The sequence below is a fragment of the Girardinichthys multiradiatus genome, chromosome 12 (genome assembly GCF_021462225.1).
Source record: "Girardinichthys multiradiatus isolate DD_20200921_A chromosome 12, DD_fGirMul_XY1, whole genome shotgun sequence".
Taxonomy (NCBI): domain Eukaryota; kingdom Metazoa; phylum Chordata; class Actinopteri; order Cyprinodontiformes; family Goodeidae; genus Girardinichthys; species Girardinichthys multiradiatus.
Genome location: NC_061805.1, coordinates 15,352,110 through 15,369,367, shown reverse-complemented (window position 1 = coordinate 15,369,367; position 17,258 = coordinate 15,352,110). Strand labels below are relative to the sequence as shown.

The window sequence follows — 17,258 nt, the reverse complement described above, 5'->3', positions numbered from 1 at the left end:
CTGGAGACAATCACACATGTCCATAAATAGCTGCGTAAAGTTGTGCATAATTGTGGAATGATGGCAGCGTTGGCACAGCTGGAGGACATCCCTGGAATAAGGGATCATGTTTTTTAAAGATCGTACTGACCTGCTGGTCACGGGTGCAGTGCACTGGCCAATAAGCCAGTGCATCGCAAGTTTAAAAATGTATCCCTACTGCTTCGTTTTAGTATGAATGCTGCCCACTCTTCAGTACCTGAGGCTTCAGGTACCTAACTATCAATCTGCTATAATTTAAAAATATTGTTTGGTTAGGGCACCAAACTGGATCTAGCCCCGCCACCCTGTTCATCTTGAAACCGGCCCTGAGTGTAGAATATTACAAATAGTAGTTTTCACCTAAATTCTGGGCTCGGTGCGTCTTCGAACCTGTGCGCATGTTGCGCAGTATTTCGGGATTCTGAAATGAAACGAAGACATAACTAAAGCATAACGTGTCTTTATCATTTTATAGTCTACTTTTTTTTTTTTTTTTGCAGAGAACAAACAAACAGAGCGAGTAGTAAGTTTGCAGCGAGGCTTTGAAAGTACTGCACTGAAGCTGTTCCGCACGATTTGAAAATAATCTGCGTGTCAGTGTCGTCTTTCTTATGCAAAGCAGCTGTCTTTGAAGGCGGATCTTTTGGCAGGTTAGACCGGGACGGAGGCTCCGACCAGCTCAGACGAGCACAGCCACCAAACGCATAGAGCGCCTGCACCGGGGAGTAGCGTAAATCCTGGGTTTCTGGGCCACATTTCATATCATTGCCGAGGATATCCTTTTTTTATTCACTTATTTTATTTAGGCTGAATGTTTTACAAAAGGTGCTGAAGGAGAAACGTTTGTTTTTATTCCCATGATTATTTCAAGTTGTTTCTCACGGACTGAAATCTCACTGCAGCACCCACGGAGAGCACTTAAAGCCGATAAAGTATCAGAAAACGTGGAGGCGGAAAGGAAACTAAAAAGCGCATGTGGTGATTTCATGCACAGTGTAAGAGAGAAGTAGCAACGTGTAATACTTCAGCCTCCAAAGTGAACGTTCGGGAGAGCATGGACCTGACAGCGCGCTTACAGCCAGGAAACATTGTCTCTCCATCTGATCAGATTTCTCTTTTTATTCAACCCTGCAACTTTAAACTGAGGAGAGGATGATGTTGCAGTGGATAGTTAAGTAAGTTTTTCCACGCAATACCTACTCTGTTTCAGATGTGATTTTGTTTTTTGTTTTTTTTATGTGAGACACTTGTGTTTTCCTGGCTGCACTAAACAGTTGACTGCGTTTCTTAAAGTTGACAAAGGAAAATGTGTTCAGCTGTGAAACTGAGCCTGATCCCTGTGCTTCTGCTGCTACTTCTGCTATGGAGCAGGGGCAGCTCCTCCATCAGCTCTATAGATCCTGACTGGTCAGGAGAGGGGAGATGTCAGCACATCAACATCCCTATGTGCAAGGACATTGGCTACAACACGACTCGCATGCCAAACCTCATGGGCCATGATGATCAAAGAGAGGCTGCGCTGAAGCTGCAGGAGTTTGCAACACTTATCCAGTTTGGATGTCACAGTCACCTCAAGTTCTTCCTTTGCTCGCTGCATGCTCCTATGTGCACAGAGCAGGTGTCTAACCCCATCCCAGCGTGCAGGGTTATGTGTGAGCAGGTCAAGCAGAAGTGCTCCCCGATCCTGGAAAAATTTCATTTCCCCTGGCCCGACTCTTTGGATTGTTTGCGTCTTCCGACCAAAAATGACCCAAACAACCTGTGCATGGAGGCACCCAACAACGGATCGGATGAGCCCCCCAAAGTGTCCCACACTCAGCCTCCGGAATTTAGGCCACAGCAGCCTCTGAGTGGGCAGGATCTGCACCTTAAGGACAGCAGTAGCAAGCAAACATGCAATCCAGGAAAATTCCACTTTGTGGAAAAAAGCCAGTCCTGTGCCCCAAAGTGCCACCTGAAAGTGGATGTATACTGGAGTCAGGGAGACAAACAGTTCTCCATGGTATGGATGGCCATCTGGTCCATCCTCTGCTTTGTCTCCAGTGCCTTTACTGTACTCACTTTCCTCATTGACCCACAAAGATTCAAGTACCCTGAGAGGCCAATCATCTTTCTCTCCATGTCCTACTGTGTTTATTCTGTGGGCTTCCTCATTCGCCTTTTTGTGGGAGCTGACAGAATAGCTTGTGACAAAGACAATGGTGTGCAGTATATTATTCAGGAGGGTCTGGAGAGCACCGGCTGCACCATTGTTTTCCTCATCCTGTATTATTTTGGCATGGCCAGCTCCCTCTGGTGGGTAATCTTGACTCTAACTTGGTTCCTTGCTGCAGGGAAGAAGTGGGGCCACGAGGCCATTGAGGCCAACAGCAGCTACTTCCACCTGGCAGCATGGGCCATCCCGGCCGTAAAGACAATCATGATACTAGTGATGAGGAAGGTGGCTGGCGACGAGCTGACGGGCATCTGCTACGTGGGCAGTATGGATGTCAAAGCTCTCACGGGCTTTGTGCTTATTCCTCTTTCCTGCTACCTCATCATCGGCACATCGTTCCTGCTGTCTGGCTTTGTGGCCCTCTTCCACATTAGGAAGATTATGAAAACCGAGGGGGAGAACACAGATAAGCTTGAGAAACTGATGGTGCGCATCGGCGTCTTCAGCGTCCTCTACACCGTCCCTGCTACCTGCGTCATCGCCTGCTATTTCTACGAGAGACTCAACATGGACTATTGGCGCATCCTTGCCGAGGAGCAGAAGTGTGTGGACGGCAGTGAGCCGGAGTCAGACGAATGCGTCATGAAGGCCTCAATACCCGCTGTGGAGATCTTCATGGTGAAAATCTTCATGCTGTTGGTAGTGGGCATCACGAGCGGCATGTGGATCTGGACCTCGAAGACACTGCAGTCGTGGCAGAACGTGTTCAGCAGGAAGCTGAAAAAGAGGACGAGGAGGAAGGCGGCCAGCGTCTTCACCAGCAGCAGGCCTTACATTAAGCCTCACCCGTCCCTCAAAGGGCACAACACTAAGTATGAGCCTACACGATCGCCCCCAACATGTGTGTGAAAAAAGCCGAAACAGACTTTTAAGCAAGACTGATCAGAGAGCCATTAAAAGCACAGAGGTTCATGTTTTATTTATGCCTCATGCAATGAGAACATACGTTTATTATTTTTTGTATTTTCTGCAATGTCACCCAACAAAAGCAACCTTTGTTTGAGAAAAATCTGCTACTTCTTCACTCCCTTATTCTATTTGAGGAACTTGAAATAACAGGAAAAAAATACTCTTGTTCCCTGGACAAAATGAGTGGAGTAAACCATTTGGATGTGCCACGACGTTACTTGAATAATGTGCAATAGATATTTTCCTTTCTGGCTAAAAGACACTTGTACTGTTGGTGACAGATTACAGATAATGTTAGAGCCCCATTAGAAAATGGAGGCAAATAGTCAGAGTGCTGTTTCCAGGCTTTTTTCATGGAAATTCAGCCTGTGTCATATATGTTTCAACTTTCACTTAAAGCAGCTGTTGAAAGGCGCTCGAGATATGAAACACCCTTGCCATAAATTAATCAAGCACTCGATATAGAAAACATATTTGTCCACGCTATTTTTCTGTTTGTTTTTTGTTCTTTTTTTGGCTGTTTCATAGCACAAATGAGTCTTTGTATATATTTCTAAAAAAAAGTTGATATTTTATAGAAAAATTAATAAAGGAAAATCTAGTTTTAAATGTTTGCAAAGCTGGAATCTGTTTGAGTGAGTGTCTGTTGATCACACAGCCTTTTAAAGCTCTTGGTTGTATGCTTTTACAGGAGTTACTCTAATAGCACTCAAAATAGTTAATACCTTGTTCAAAAGACATAATCTTTATCTTTATTTTTTAAAAGAATAGCTTTAGATGTGAGGGCCTTCAGAACTTTATATATATTTTTTGCAATTTACAGAATGAGGCAAATGTTCCACAACAAAATAGCAGATTTAAACTGAATATCTCACAAGACATTGTTTTGAACTAAGCTGCAGGCAGAGTGGGATCTCCACTCTTGTTGCCAAGTTTTTGAAAAGGAAACTGTTGTACCTTTATGCTCATCTTGACTATATCCAACAAAGAAGGCAAGAAAAGGTTTTGTGTTAAGGCAGAGTGCAGTTTTACCTTTTCCTCTACAAAAGAAATTATGGTTTGATTTGTTAATCATATTTTAACGTAAAATACCATTTAAAAAAACTTGCAAAACCATTAGGGTTTATTCCAAAGATATTTTGATCATTTTACAGCGGGTAAATTGTCATTGCTCTAAATGTCGCATGATGACTGCTGCAACTGTGTTCCTTCTTGTTTGAATCACATATTTTTGATCCATCGCTGCCTTTATAGGAGTCCTTTTGGAATGTTTTCCAGTTCCTTGCTGGATCAGAACAGAATACAGTTTTGATTTAAACCCTTTTTACTTCCCAACCTTTAATTCTCTGCCTCATTTCATCCGTATCTGTAAAGCGATGAAACAATATTTCTGATGTCATTTAGGACAGGATTATGCTTTCTGAAGTGTGAGGAACACTTTAAAGCTGAATATCTGTCTTGTTATCTACACTGATGCAGGGGCTGAGGGCCACAAGTCTGTTCTAGAATACACGTAATGGCAATTGACTTTTGTGTATGCAGTCCTGTCAGAGACGTAACAAAGCATGGAAATTTTATTCATATGTCGGCCTTTTAAAGGCTTAAAAATATTTATGAATATAGAAAATTTTTCAGAAGGTAGAACTTTTGAGTTTTGATATTTGAATGTTCTTCTCTTGAAGAAAAAAGCCTGCATTAAAGGGTTCTCTATGGTTTATTAACCTTTTTGAGGAGTAGTATTCCTCCATCCCCGAGGGCATTCAAGTTCCAGCATCAACGAAACCAGTTTCAACAGTCAAAAGCACATGACTCACAACCTCTATGTGGCTGAATCAAAGTCAGCCACTGTCTATTGATACTGAGTTGCAGAAAAGGTGCGAGTGTTTCTGAGAGTCTCAACAGAGGCCACCTGGATAAGAGCCCTCGAGGTGTCTGGGAGGCTGTAAATATAAATGACAGTTACCACCCCTCTCCAGGACTTCACTTTTCTTTTTGTCCTTCCTTCAAAGGGAAAAAAAAGTCTGCTCAGACCATGGGCATAATAGTATTGCTGGGAAAGATTTTCTTCAGGTTAATTCACCCAAGGCTGTGTTTAGGCATTTAAAAGATTAAATCTTGTTTCATTAACCCAGTGCTATCAAGATGGGAGTTTATTTCAGCAGGACAGGACAGAACAAAAACAAAGTCCTCATATTGGGCTTCTTCCAAGGACGTATCAAATAAGATGTTAGAAGGAATGGGAAATCCCTTTTCATCCCATATATAAATCACTTACTCATGTATCCTAATATTCCAGTCATCTGCAACATGTCAGTCCATCTTTATTCTCATATATTTTCTATTGCAGAAAATGGCAGTTAAATTAGACGTAAAACTATATGTTTTAAAGAAAGAAGCATTACTTGCAATGTTTGTTACTGATAATTATTTGACTTAGATTCATTTGACTGGTTGAAGATGAGATTTTCAGTTCTTCAGTCTGACTAAACTGATTTGACATGCCTTTGCAGAACCAAGCCAGTATGAAAGGCAGACAAGGCTCTGAGAGAAAGCGCTACAGAAACATTATTCAGAAACACTTGTTTCTATAATAATAAATTACTTAAGGCCAGTGATTCTCAAACCTTTTAAAAGTACCACCTCAGTACATGTCAGAGCCAGCCCAAGATTTTAAAAGGCCCCGAGCACATTTCCAGATATGGCCATAGAAGAGTCGGGGAGGCAGGGCAGATTTTATTCCTTTGACCATGAGTAACCATAGTAAAAAAAAATGCTGATCTACTTGGAAACAATTAAACTGTGTATGAAATATGAAACCAGCTCACACATTAGCACCAGGAATAATCACATTGGCTATGAAATATTACTTTGCAAAACATTAATTTCAATTCATGACAGTTATAGACACACAGATGGGCAACATTTTACCTGTTGGCATTTTATGAGCAAATGACTTTACAGGCAAATGACTTTACAATCCAAACCATTCGAAGTTTGCTTGTCCCGGGCCAGCTCTGTCTATAATAAGGTTTTTCAAATATCATCATCTTGAAAGACATTTTAAACAGTATTGTAACAGAACTCTGACTTTTTCTGTTTGTTCTGCTACATCATAAGTACAAAAAGAAGAAAAAACAAAACCTTCTCATCCGTTTGTAATGATTTATTGGTTGAAGAATGCTGTTTTATAAGCATCAATTGTTTAACCAGAAGTTACATTTTCATCTATTTTATGTTAGTTGGAAAATATTCAGATAGATCCCTAAAAATGACCTCAAAATCCAATATGGCTGCCTTACATATAACAATTAATCATTACTGTAGTAAGAAAATGCTCTTCTGATGATTTGAATCTTACTTTCACACAAACAGTAGAACTATAGAACTCAGGGTATACTCAGTGGAGTATATATAAATTGGGAAATATGTCATTCCCAGATCCATGTTTTTGACTGGGAGGGTATATGGAAAATTTGCCACCAGCACTTGTTCCTGGTTTACTGTAATGCACTTCCGTTCATCGTGGGGAACCTTAAACTTTCCCCCCCTACATTTCTCTTTTGATCATTCTGCTTAAACAATGAACAATTTTGGCTGTAGGTATGTATTGGCTCTTGTATTTCAAAATTTCTTTCAAGCCCAAATAAAGGTAGCCCAAGTACAACTGGCGGTGCTTGTTTTACAGTTTGAGAGCCAAGGCTTTGACCTTTTGTTGTTTCAGTAGTTGTATGCAAGGGTTTGGGGAGACTTGTATAGCTTTATGCTCTTTGCATGCTATCATAAAGGTCTTCAACACAGTGGCATAAATCAAGCTGCTGGGATGACTGGTGGCTGAGATGACCTTACTTTGATCTGACTCTGTGGAGACGCCCCATGTCAGCTGCTCCTACAGCACCTGTTTGCCAGTTGGGGCTTGTCTGATTTGAAGGCAATGCTAAGCTTCTCAGTGTCATAGACTCAAACATGACACATGTATACACACTCAACGCACACACAAAGGAATGTGGCTGGTCCATGTTGGGTGGGTTTACTAAAATGTGATGGACACTGATTGATTCCAAAGGCAGTTCTGTGCCTTATTTGTTGGTGTATCATGACGCATGAAGCAAGCATAAGATATTCAGGTCTATAAACCTTGCGTCTTGTGGGTGAGGTGCACTTCATGCTTTGAATAGACATACAAAGTGTTGAATCTAGGGCAAAGAGTACAATATATATACACAGTCTGCAACAAACAGCACTAATAATAGCTCAAAAACTCAAACACATCAGTCTGACGTGGAGGTAATTGTTCCCAGTCACTGCTAAAGGTGAGAGTAATTACATAAAACCCTGGCAACAATATGCTATTTTTTTCTTTTTTAAATGCATAATGAACTGGCTCACAGGCACTCTGTTGATCAAACATGTGTTTGATAGTGGCTTTGGTTTGAAAGAAGCCTGAATATGTTTATTTGAATGTGGAGGAGTGAGTGACTTTGAGGTGGAGATCAGGCAGATTAGTGGTAACTGACACAGACCTGTGCAAACAGACACTCCCCCTGAATACAGGCCCTGCAGTGCCACTTCCTCCAAGGACCAGAGTACGGCAGTTCCTGCTCCTTTTCAAACATGGCTCTTTATATGCAGCCTCCTCCTTGTGGCTTGATGGTCTTTGCTTTTTTTTTTTCTTTTGGGCATGTCTCAGGGTAATAGATGTGCAAGTGGAGCACAGTGTGAGAGAGATAAATCCTATATATATATAAATCCAGGTTTTGTTTTGTTTTTTTTTGCAATAATTAGAAGACACATTTGAATACTAAAGATTCTGAAATTTTGACAGAGATATCCTGTCGGATGACGCCACTCAATTTGACGAGTATGTTTTCAATATCGAGTATCTCGGCCTAAATTTAAAAATAAATCATATACCGTGCCTCAAGGGGCAACCTTTAAACCTTTAAACCTTACAACTTTTCAACTTTTCACAACACAAAGTATCGTTTGACTTGGATGTCTGTGAACATCAGCTTCTTCTGACGTCTTGGCACAGATTCTCAGTTGGATATAGGTGTAACTATGGCTGTATAATTGGGGTCATTGTCCTGAAGAAAGATAACCCACTGCCCCAGTTTCAAGTTTAAAAGATTTTCTTCCAGGATTGTCCTGTGTTTAGCTTCATCCATCCTATGGTCAACTCTGACCATCATCTATCCCTCTTAAAGAAAGACCTTCCCGCAGCATGATACTGCCACCACCATGTTTTACAGAAGGGATGGTATGTACTGAGGGATGTGAAGTGGTGGTTTTCCTCCACACATCATTTTCCCTTTGGGTGAAAACATTTCACTTAGATTTTTATTTAATGAGAGCACCTTGTCTCGGATGTCTGCTCTGTCTCCTACATGGCTTGTGGCAAATTACTAACAGGATCTACGGTTTTCTATCAACAACATGTTTTTTTTAGTCACTTCTGTCCTGTCAACAGATCCTAGCTGTGGATCTGTGCAACTCCTCCACCTTGCTTTGAAGGTCTCTACTTTTCTAATTTACATGTGTAAAAAAACCAATAATCCTTTTCCTTCAATTTCACTATTATGCACCACTTTGTGTTGGTGTATAACACAAATCCCAAAAAGATACATTAAGGTTTATGCTTATGTGACACAATGTTAAAAGGTTTAAGGGATGTGGGCACTGTGAAGTCCCTTCAAAAAAATATATGTATTTATATTTTTTAAATTTATTTTCTAAATTGCTAACATTAACATTTTTACTTACTTATTTCTCATCAGTTTGGGCAATTGATATTCTTGTTTTCTAGTAAGTTTCTAGTAAGTCAGCTCCAGATAAATACATTTAGCTAAAGCTGTCTGATATAAGCAGAAAGTATTTCAACCCAATGTACAATATTTTGTTTCAGATGAAAGTAAGGTTTTTATACATACAAACTCTAATCTCCTACATTCATAATCCCTACTGCTGATATATTTTATACAGTAATTACTGCTGAAATCGTATAGTCTACTTGAGTGTATGTATTTCTGTGTAAAAAAACATTCATGTTTCTCAGTAATATTTCACAGACAGGAGCAAGACTAATGAAAGAAGTGGGGAAAGCTAGCACAGCATGAGATTGTCTAGATTTGTATATGTTTATGTTTTATGTGTGGGGTTTATAGGCAGTATAGGAGCTATAGAGGAAGACGGATGATGAAGGATCTGGCAGGGCTCATGAACGCCACTGAGAGAAAATGCCTGTGGTTCAAAGACTCTTCTCAGCAAACTTAACAAAGAAAGATGGCACAGAGGGGGAGAACATCAATGGGAGCTACACAATCAGCTGTCACATAAACTGGGAGAAAACCTCTCAGCTTTTCTAGCTGACTGTGTTGCATGCTGGCATTTGACTATTTTTATATTAACTCCATTAAACTGACAGGGAGCGAAGCAAGATATGAGATGACATCTTTAAAGATTAAATAGGAAGATGTATTAGAATGCTTTAAATATAAAAGAATTACCGTGAATTTGCTCTGTATTTTTGGGTTAGTAGACATGGATAGGTACATACATTACTATTACATTATTATGTTATTATGTCTGTACAGTGGCCTGTATTCATTTAACATGGAATAATGACAAAAAACATTATGTCCGTAAGTTACATTCTTGAATTGCTATGTACAAGAAAGACATAGATCTGTTCAAAATGAAATTTAATAGATATTGAGGGCTTGGAAAAATATTCGCATCCCTTTGACCTTTCCACATTTTGCAGCATTAAAGATCCAAAAACTTAAATGCATTTCGGGAGGATTTATGCAATTGAAAGAAGTACATTATTGTCAAGTAGACATTTATTAACACATTACATGCTTTTCAAAAGGTCTCTACAAGTCAAAATCTGAAAAGTATGTGTGTATTTGTATTGAGGCACATTTGTTGTGATTCCCCATTAATAAAATATAGAGCAACTAATTGTCTTCAGAATCCACCTGCTTAGCAAATAGAACCCATCCTGTGTGTATGTTGCCCTTTCCAGATTTGTGTTTGTAACAACACTTTAAAAAAACATGTATTTATTTCACAGTAATACACTACTTTATGTTGATCTATTACATAAATCCCCAATGAAATTCATTGAACTTTGTGGTTGTAATATAGCAAAATCTGAAAATATTAAAGTGCTTTAAACATTTTGTAAGCCCTTGCACAACAAAGAGTATAAAAAAGACTCAATGACAGCTTATGACAGAATTCACAAAATAATTCATAATAAGTAATAAAATGTAGACTAATTTACTTATAATCCACTAACAGTAGCAATATATTTAATGTGTTAAAGTATTTTGACATTTCTGCTCAATAGGGTCTTGATTAAGAAATTAGGAAGCAGTCGGATAACAAGTAAACAGTTAAAAGTAAAGCACAAAGTAGCTTAACTCTACTACTTATTAGCTTGATGTTTGTGTTTTGCCACATTTTTGTGGCCAAAAGTCATGCAAAGTATCTTTTTTTTCTCGTCCTTTGAGACATCAAATTAATAGGAATGGGCACACACAACACATAACATGTGCTGGGCTACATCTGTCCATGACCGTGCCGCGTTTTGCTCCTAGCTTGCTTTATGGAGTGACAGGGCTGGAAGCAATTTGCGGTAAGCACAGAGGAACTGTTGGGGAGATTATAAACAACTCCATTGTTGCTCATTGCAACTGTATTTGATAGTACATGTGTTCCTTGGAGTAATCAGGCTACAGGCTACTTGAAGAATCTGTGTTTCCTGGACACTGGTGGCAGACAAGATCGTCTTTTCCTGATAAAAGTAATGGGCTTGATGGCAGAAGTAGTTAATCTGCCCAGGGAAGGGGTCAGGACACCCTTATCTAGCCTGAGTGGAAAATAGCAGCCCACTTCAAGGGCCCGTCTGAGAGTTGCTGACTAACAACTTGGTAAAAACGCTTTTGCCCAACTGCTGTTTTTGTTTGCTGTGCCTTACTGGCTCTTAGACATTTATTTCACACCAAAAATTGTTTTCTGAGCTTTTGATGAGACTGCAGGCTGTAGACGGTTTGTTTGTATTTATAAACTTGTCAAAACTTGAATAACATACAGTTTTATTATTTGGTATGATGGCTTTGGAAAGTTTGCTTCATTTTTCATGTCAGATTTTTTTGTTTGTTTGTTTTAGTACAAATGTGGAAATGCCCAAATAAACAAATACACACTACCGGTCAAAAGGTTTATAACCTCTTTCTCATTTAGTGGTTTTCTTTATGTTTATGACTATTTACATTGTACGTAGATTCTCACTGAAGGCATCAAAACTGAATGCAAACGAAAAATTGGAAGAGAACTTCAAATATGTTTTATATTTTAGATTCCCTAAAGTAGCTGCCATTTGCTATGATGACTGAAATATTAACCTTTGGCCATCTCTCAATGAACCTCTGGGAAGTTGTTTCAAGACTCTTTGGAAAACTATTTCAGGTGACCACCTCATGAAGCTCATGGAGATATTTTGAATAATCTACAAAATAAAAATGTTTACTTCACATTTTTTGTTAACTATATAATTCCATGTGTGTTCATTCACAGCTTTGTTGCCTTTTTTGAGAATCTAAGATGTAAATAGTTATGAAAATAAAAAGACACATTTAGTGAGAAAGTGTATCTAAAACTTTTGACCGGTAGGGTATATTTTGTAGCTGCTGAGCCAAAGCTGAGCCAAAGCCATCACAAGTTGTGGTAAAGATGATTCCAGAAAGGCATGCAAACAATGCTGCTACATATTTGCTGTAGAACACCTGCATAGCCTGTTTATGAATGCTTGCATGACTGTAATCCCATAAGCAGCCATGGCCTGAATAAACACGAAGAGCTAAATTAAGCTATATATTTAATTATTGCTCAGGGTCAAGGCTTTGAACTAGGATAGAAAGATTCATTAAACAACATAAAGAAAAGCTTCTGTTCTATTCTCCAAAGGAGAGAAGGAGGCAGCACTGCAGTTAGCAGCACATTCTGTAAAGCAGGAAATAAATGTGGGCTGGGACTAAAATGGTTGGTGGCGCTGCTACAGGAATGTTGCTCTGATTGCAGTTATTACAAGTTTATTTGTATGTTTGATGAAGATTGTGTTATGTCCAATAGTAGCAAACTATTTATAAAGTTCATACCAATACAGTCTCTCACAAACTCTTTCATACTCTACTTGGCTGTTTCTATATTCAGTTATAACCACAAACATCACTGTATTTTATTTGGATTATATGTGACAGACCAACACAAAGTAGAGCATCATTGTAGAACAAGTAAAATGATCAAGAGGCTTTAAATTTCTTTACAATCAAAATGTCCAAAATGTGTGACATACTATATTCACCGCCCTTTACTCTGATACCCCTAAATAAAATCAATTGCACCTTCAAAAGTCACCTGATTAGTAAATATTCTGTGTGTAATTGCATCTCAGTATAAATACATTTACCAATACCTGCTAAGACACTGCTAACCACCCAAACTAACAGGCCAGGTAAGGAGAGCATTAGTAAGAGAACCAGCCGTGACCTATGGTAACTCTGGACAATCTGCAGAGATCCACTGCTCAGGTGGGAAAATCTGTTGACATGACAACTATTAATCGTTCACTCCACAAATCTGGCAAGAAGAAAGCTACTGTTGAGTTATTTTACTAAGAAAATTTGGCTAAAATTTCAGTATCTAAATGTGCAAAGCTGTAGAGACAAAATACTTAAAAGATTGTTTACAAAGGATTGACTCAAGTGAGCTGAAGACAAATGCACACCACACGTTTTGCATTATTTCTTTATTTAAATCATTAACCATGGACTACTATTTATTGCCCTGTCAACTAAAATCTGAATAAAATAAATTTAAGTTTATGATATATATATAATAAAATGATGAAAGGTCAAGGGGCATGTATACTTTTGCAGGTTACTGGGTTTTCCTGTCCAATGGGAATGCCATTCTATATGCTGTTATACTCACAGGCTTTCTGAATTCTAACATGCGCAAAAACCCTTACTGGGAGTCCCGCTCTAGCAGACTGAGTTAAGTGGAAGTAAGAGGCAGGAATGCATGTGCTCTGATTGAGAGTTGTTTAACCCTGTTAAATCAGTCACTCTGGTCTGAATGCAGCAAGAGGCTCAAAGCAGTCAGGGGAGGTCAGGGGAGGTCAGGGTGGACACCGAGCATTGCTTATGTCAGCCAGACAGTGTTGATGAGCACTTTGAGGGGCAGTCAGTCAGTTCATTGATATTCAAGCATTTGACCTGCTGACAACAGGGATGTCAGCAAGGTTAAGACAGCATTGTACATTCGCCAAAAAGCAACATTGTATTGCGTCAAATAGCCAGGGGTCCTCCGGCACTCCTTCTCCCTCTGCACGGTTGTCATGGCAAGCACGAGTCTGTCCTCACTATGTCACATTCATGTGGGCACATTCTCCTTTTCTTTACCTTTCTTTTCTTTTTGTCTGACTTTTTGCCATGCTGTTCCACAGAGGTGGTTCACCAAAGAAAGTTCTCTGAACACTGACAATGGCCGGTATGTCTTGGACATCCGCACAGTATACATATAGTGCAAAGAGAAGCAAGCACTGTAGATTCAAGGGCTTATTTTCCAAAATCGGCTGGCAACAGACAGATTTCCCCAGTGTTGTGGGAACTGAGAGAGTTTTATATCTACGAGCATGTCAGGTCAGGTAGTGACTCCAAGATGGAGGTCCAAATAACATTTGGTTATATTTCATCCCGCTGAAGTGATGGACTGTTATTCCAAGTGAAAAGTTAGCTGATGACGTGCAACTATTGTATCTTTAGATTTGTTTAGCACAATTAACCCTGACTTTCTGATTTGAGCAAAAATCAGTCAAAAGAAGTTCATTTGATTTTTAAAACCTGCCCCTTCAGTAATTTTACACTCTCTTCTGTTTGAAAGTAATTGACCCATGTTTGGCTGTCGGTTTTTGCGATTTTCCGTTCTCACACAAATATGTTCCTAGAGCCAGTGTCAAGGAGATTAGGCTGAAAGGAAAATTGCAGCTGTATTAAATGGCCGAGCTGAGGTGATGGGGCATGTCCGTGCATCACCCCTGAAGGCTGCTGCCGTTGGCACTGTAATTACAGAGGTTTGGCATAAATCACAGGGAAAGGAGGTGGAAGAGTAAAAGACTGAGGCTGAGCTGAAAGGGCAGGGAAAGTTGGGAGAAGGGGAGACAACAAGCCTCGGGGCTATTGGAGGCCCCTGACATTCAGAAGCAAACTGTTCTCGACCAAATGCTCTCCATGGTATCTTCTTTTTTTCTACTTTTTCCTCTGTCCCAGCTGTCACTACCAAACACAAACACTTATGCAGTGCTCAGGTTATATATGGCAGATTAGCTGCACTCTCAAGCAAACTGGCAGTTTGCAGAATGCAGCCAGATGTTTTTGATTTATTTATTTTCTTTCTATGTAACAAAGACAGTTCAGGTTGAAAGTGTACATAAAATCATCATCAGCATGAATGTTACATTAATTTACAGGTCCTTCTCAAAATATTACCATAATGTGATAAAGTTCATTATTTTCTATAATGTCATGATGAAAATTTAACATTCATATATTTTAGATTCATTGCACACTAACTGAAATATTTCAGGTCTTTTATTGTCTTAATACGGATGATTTTGGCATACAGCTCATGAAAACCCAAAATTCCTATCTCACAAAATTAGCATATTTCATCCGACCAATAAAAGAAAAGTGTTTTTAATACAAAAAACGTCAACCTTCAAATAATCATGTACAGTTATGCACTCAATACTTGGTCGGGAATCCTTTTGCAGAAATGACTGCTTCAATGCGGCGTGGCATGGAGGCAATCAGCCTGTGGCACTGCTGAGGTCTTATGGAGGCCCAGGATGCTTCGATAGCGGCCTTTAGCTCATCCAGAGTGTTGGGTCTTGAGTCTCTCAACGTTCTCTTCACAATATCCCACAGATTCTCTATGGGGTTCAGGTCAGGAGAGTTGGCAGGCCAATTGAGCACAGTGATACCATGGTCAGTAAACCATTTACCAGTGGTTTTGGCACTGTGAGCAGGGCAGGTGCCAGGTCATGCTGAAAAATGAAATCTTCATCTCCATAAAGCTTTTCAGCAGATGGAAGCATGAAGTGCTCCAAAATCTCCTGATAGCTAGCTGCATTGACCCTGCCCTTGATAAAACACAGTGGACCAACACCAGCAGCTGACACGGCACCCCAGACCATCACTGACTGTGGGTACTTGACACTGGACTTCTGGCATTTTGGCATTTCCTTCTCCCCAGTCTTCCTCCAGACTCTGGCACCTTGATTTCCGAAGGACATGCAGAATTTGCTTTCATCCGAAAAAAGTACTTTGGACCACTGAGCAACAGTCCAGTGCTGCTTCTCTGTAGCCCAGGTCAGGCGCTTCTGCCGCTGTTTCTGGTTCAAAAGTGGTTTGACCTGGTGAATGTGGCACCTGTAGCCCATTTCCTGCGCACGCCTGTGCACGGTGGCTCTGGATGTTTCTACTCCAGACTCAGTCCACTGCTTCCGCAGGTCCCCCAAGGTCTGGAATCGGCCCTTCTCCACAATCTTCCTCAGGGTCCGGTCACCTCTTCTCGTTGTGCAGCGTTTTCTGCCACACTTTTTCCTTCCCACAGACTTCCCACTGAGGTGCCTTGATACAGCACTCTGGGAACAGCCTATTCGTTCAGAAATTTCTTTCTGTGTCTTACCCTCTTGCTTGAGGGTGTCAATAGTGGCCTTCTGGACAGCAGTCAGGTCGGCAGTCGTACCCATGATTGGGGTTTTGAGTGATGAACCAGGCTGGGAGTTTTAAAGGCCTCAGGAATCTTTTGCAGGTGTTTAGAGTTAACTCGTTGATTCAGATGATTAGGTTCATAGCTCGTTTAGAGACCCTTTTAATAATATGCTAATTTTGTGAGATAGAAATTTTGGGTTTTCATGAGCTGTATGCCAAAATCATCCGTATTAAGACAATAAAAGACCTGAAATATTTCAGTTAGTGTGCAATTAATCTAAAATATATGAATGTTAAATTTCCATCATGACATTATGGAAAATAATGATCTTTATCACAATATGCTAATATTTTGAGAAGGACCTGTATAGCTTTTATTGGAACATTTGAAAGCAACAACTGCACATGTTTGAATTTATTACAGATTTTGTCTTATCAGCACAGGTTCAAAATTGAACATAAAGGCTCAAACATTTGCATAGATCCCACTAATATTTTGTAATCCTCAACAAGCTTCTTGCATAACTCTGACAGGATGTTTGAACAATTTTCTCCTCTGTAAGGTTTCAGTTCTATTATTATATACTTCACTCACATTGCGGCTCCCACACTTTTGTCTGCATGCTGGTCTTACAAATCAACACTTCAATATGATAGACGCAGACCCAGTTTTTAAATGTAGTCCACAGATTTTCAGTGGGGTTAATTTCAGGGTCATTTCAGTAGTTCAGTGTTTGCCTGCAGGCTTTATTAATGCTAAAACCGTTTTTTGCTGCACGGTGGTGCAGTTGGTAGCACTGTTGCCTTACAGCAAGAAGGTCCTGGGTTCAATTCCTGGCCTGGTGTCTTTCTGCATGGAGTTTGCATGTTCTCCCTGTGCATGCGTGGGTTCTCACCGGGTACTCCGGCTTCCTCCCACAGTCCAAAGACATGCCTGTTAGGTTAACTGGTCACTCTAAATTGCCCTTAGGTGTATGAATGAGTGTGTGCTTGGTTGTTTGTGTGTTGCCCTGCGATGGACTGGTGACCTGTCCAGGGTGTACCCTGCCTCCTGCCCATAGACTGCTGGAGATAGGCTCCCCCGCGACCCACTATGGAATAAGCGCTAGAAAATGACTTACTGACTGTTTTTTTATGTGCATTTGGAATATTTTGTTTTTTTTAACACCCTGATGATAGCAAACTAGTTAGGATGTTCCAGAACAACCCAGGAATCACTATGAATCAAGCCACTCACAAATCAGAAGGTGCTCTAACACCATAGTCACCATCCTCTGTGAAGGGAATTTAAAATAAAGATGGGTTTAAAGGATGCCAACCAAAAAAGAAGTGCC

The 17,258-nt window shown here is 40.1% G+C and overlaps 1 protein-coding gene across 1 annotated transcript; it reads left to right on the top strand.

Moving 5' to 3' along the window:
• Window positions 1-524: 524 nt before the first annotated feature.
• Window positions 525-3,771, top strand: fzd10 (frizzled class receptor 10). The gene has a single exon (XM_047380178.1). The coding sequence runs from the start codon at window positions 1,328-1,330 to the stop codon at window positions 3,083-3,085; it is 1,758 nt and encodes a 585-aa protein (XP_047236134.1). The 5' UTR covers window positions 525-1,327; the 3' UTR covers window positions 3,086-3,771.
• The last annotated feature ends 13,487 nt before the right edge of the window (window positions 3,772-17,258 follow it).

Excerpts from the sequence above, each read along its gene's own strand:
- fzd10 (XM_047380178.1), top strand. The coding sequence starts at position 1,328 with ATGTGTTCAGCTGTGAAACTGAGCCTGATCCCTGTGCTTCTGCTGCTA.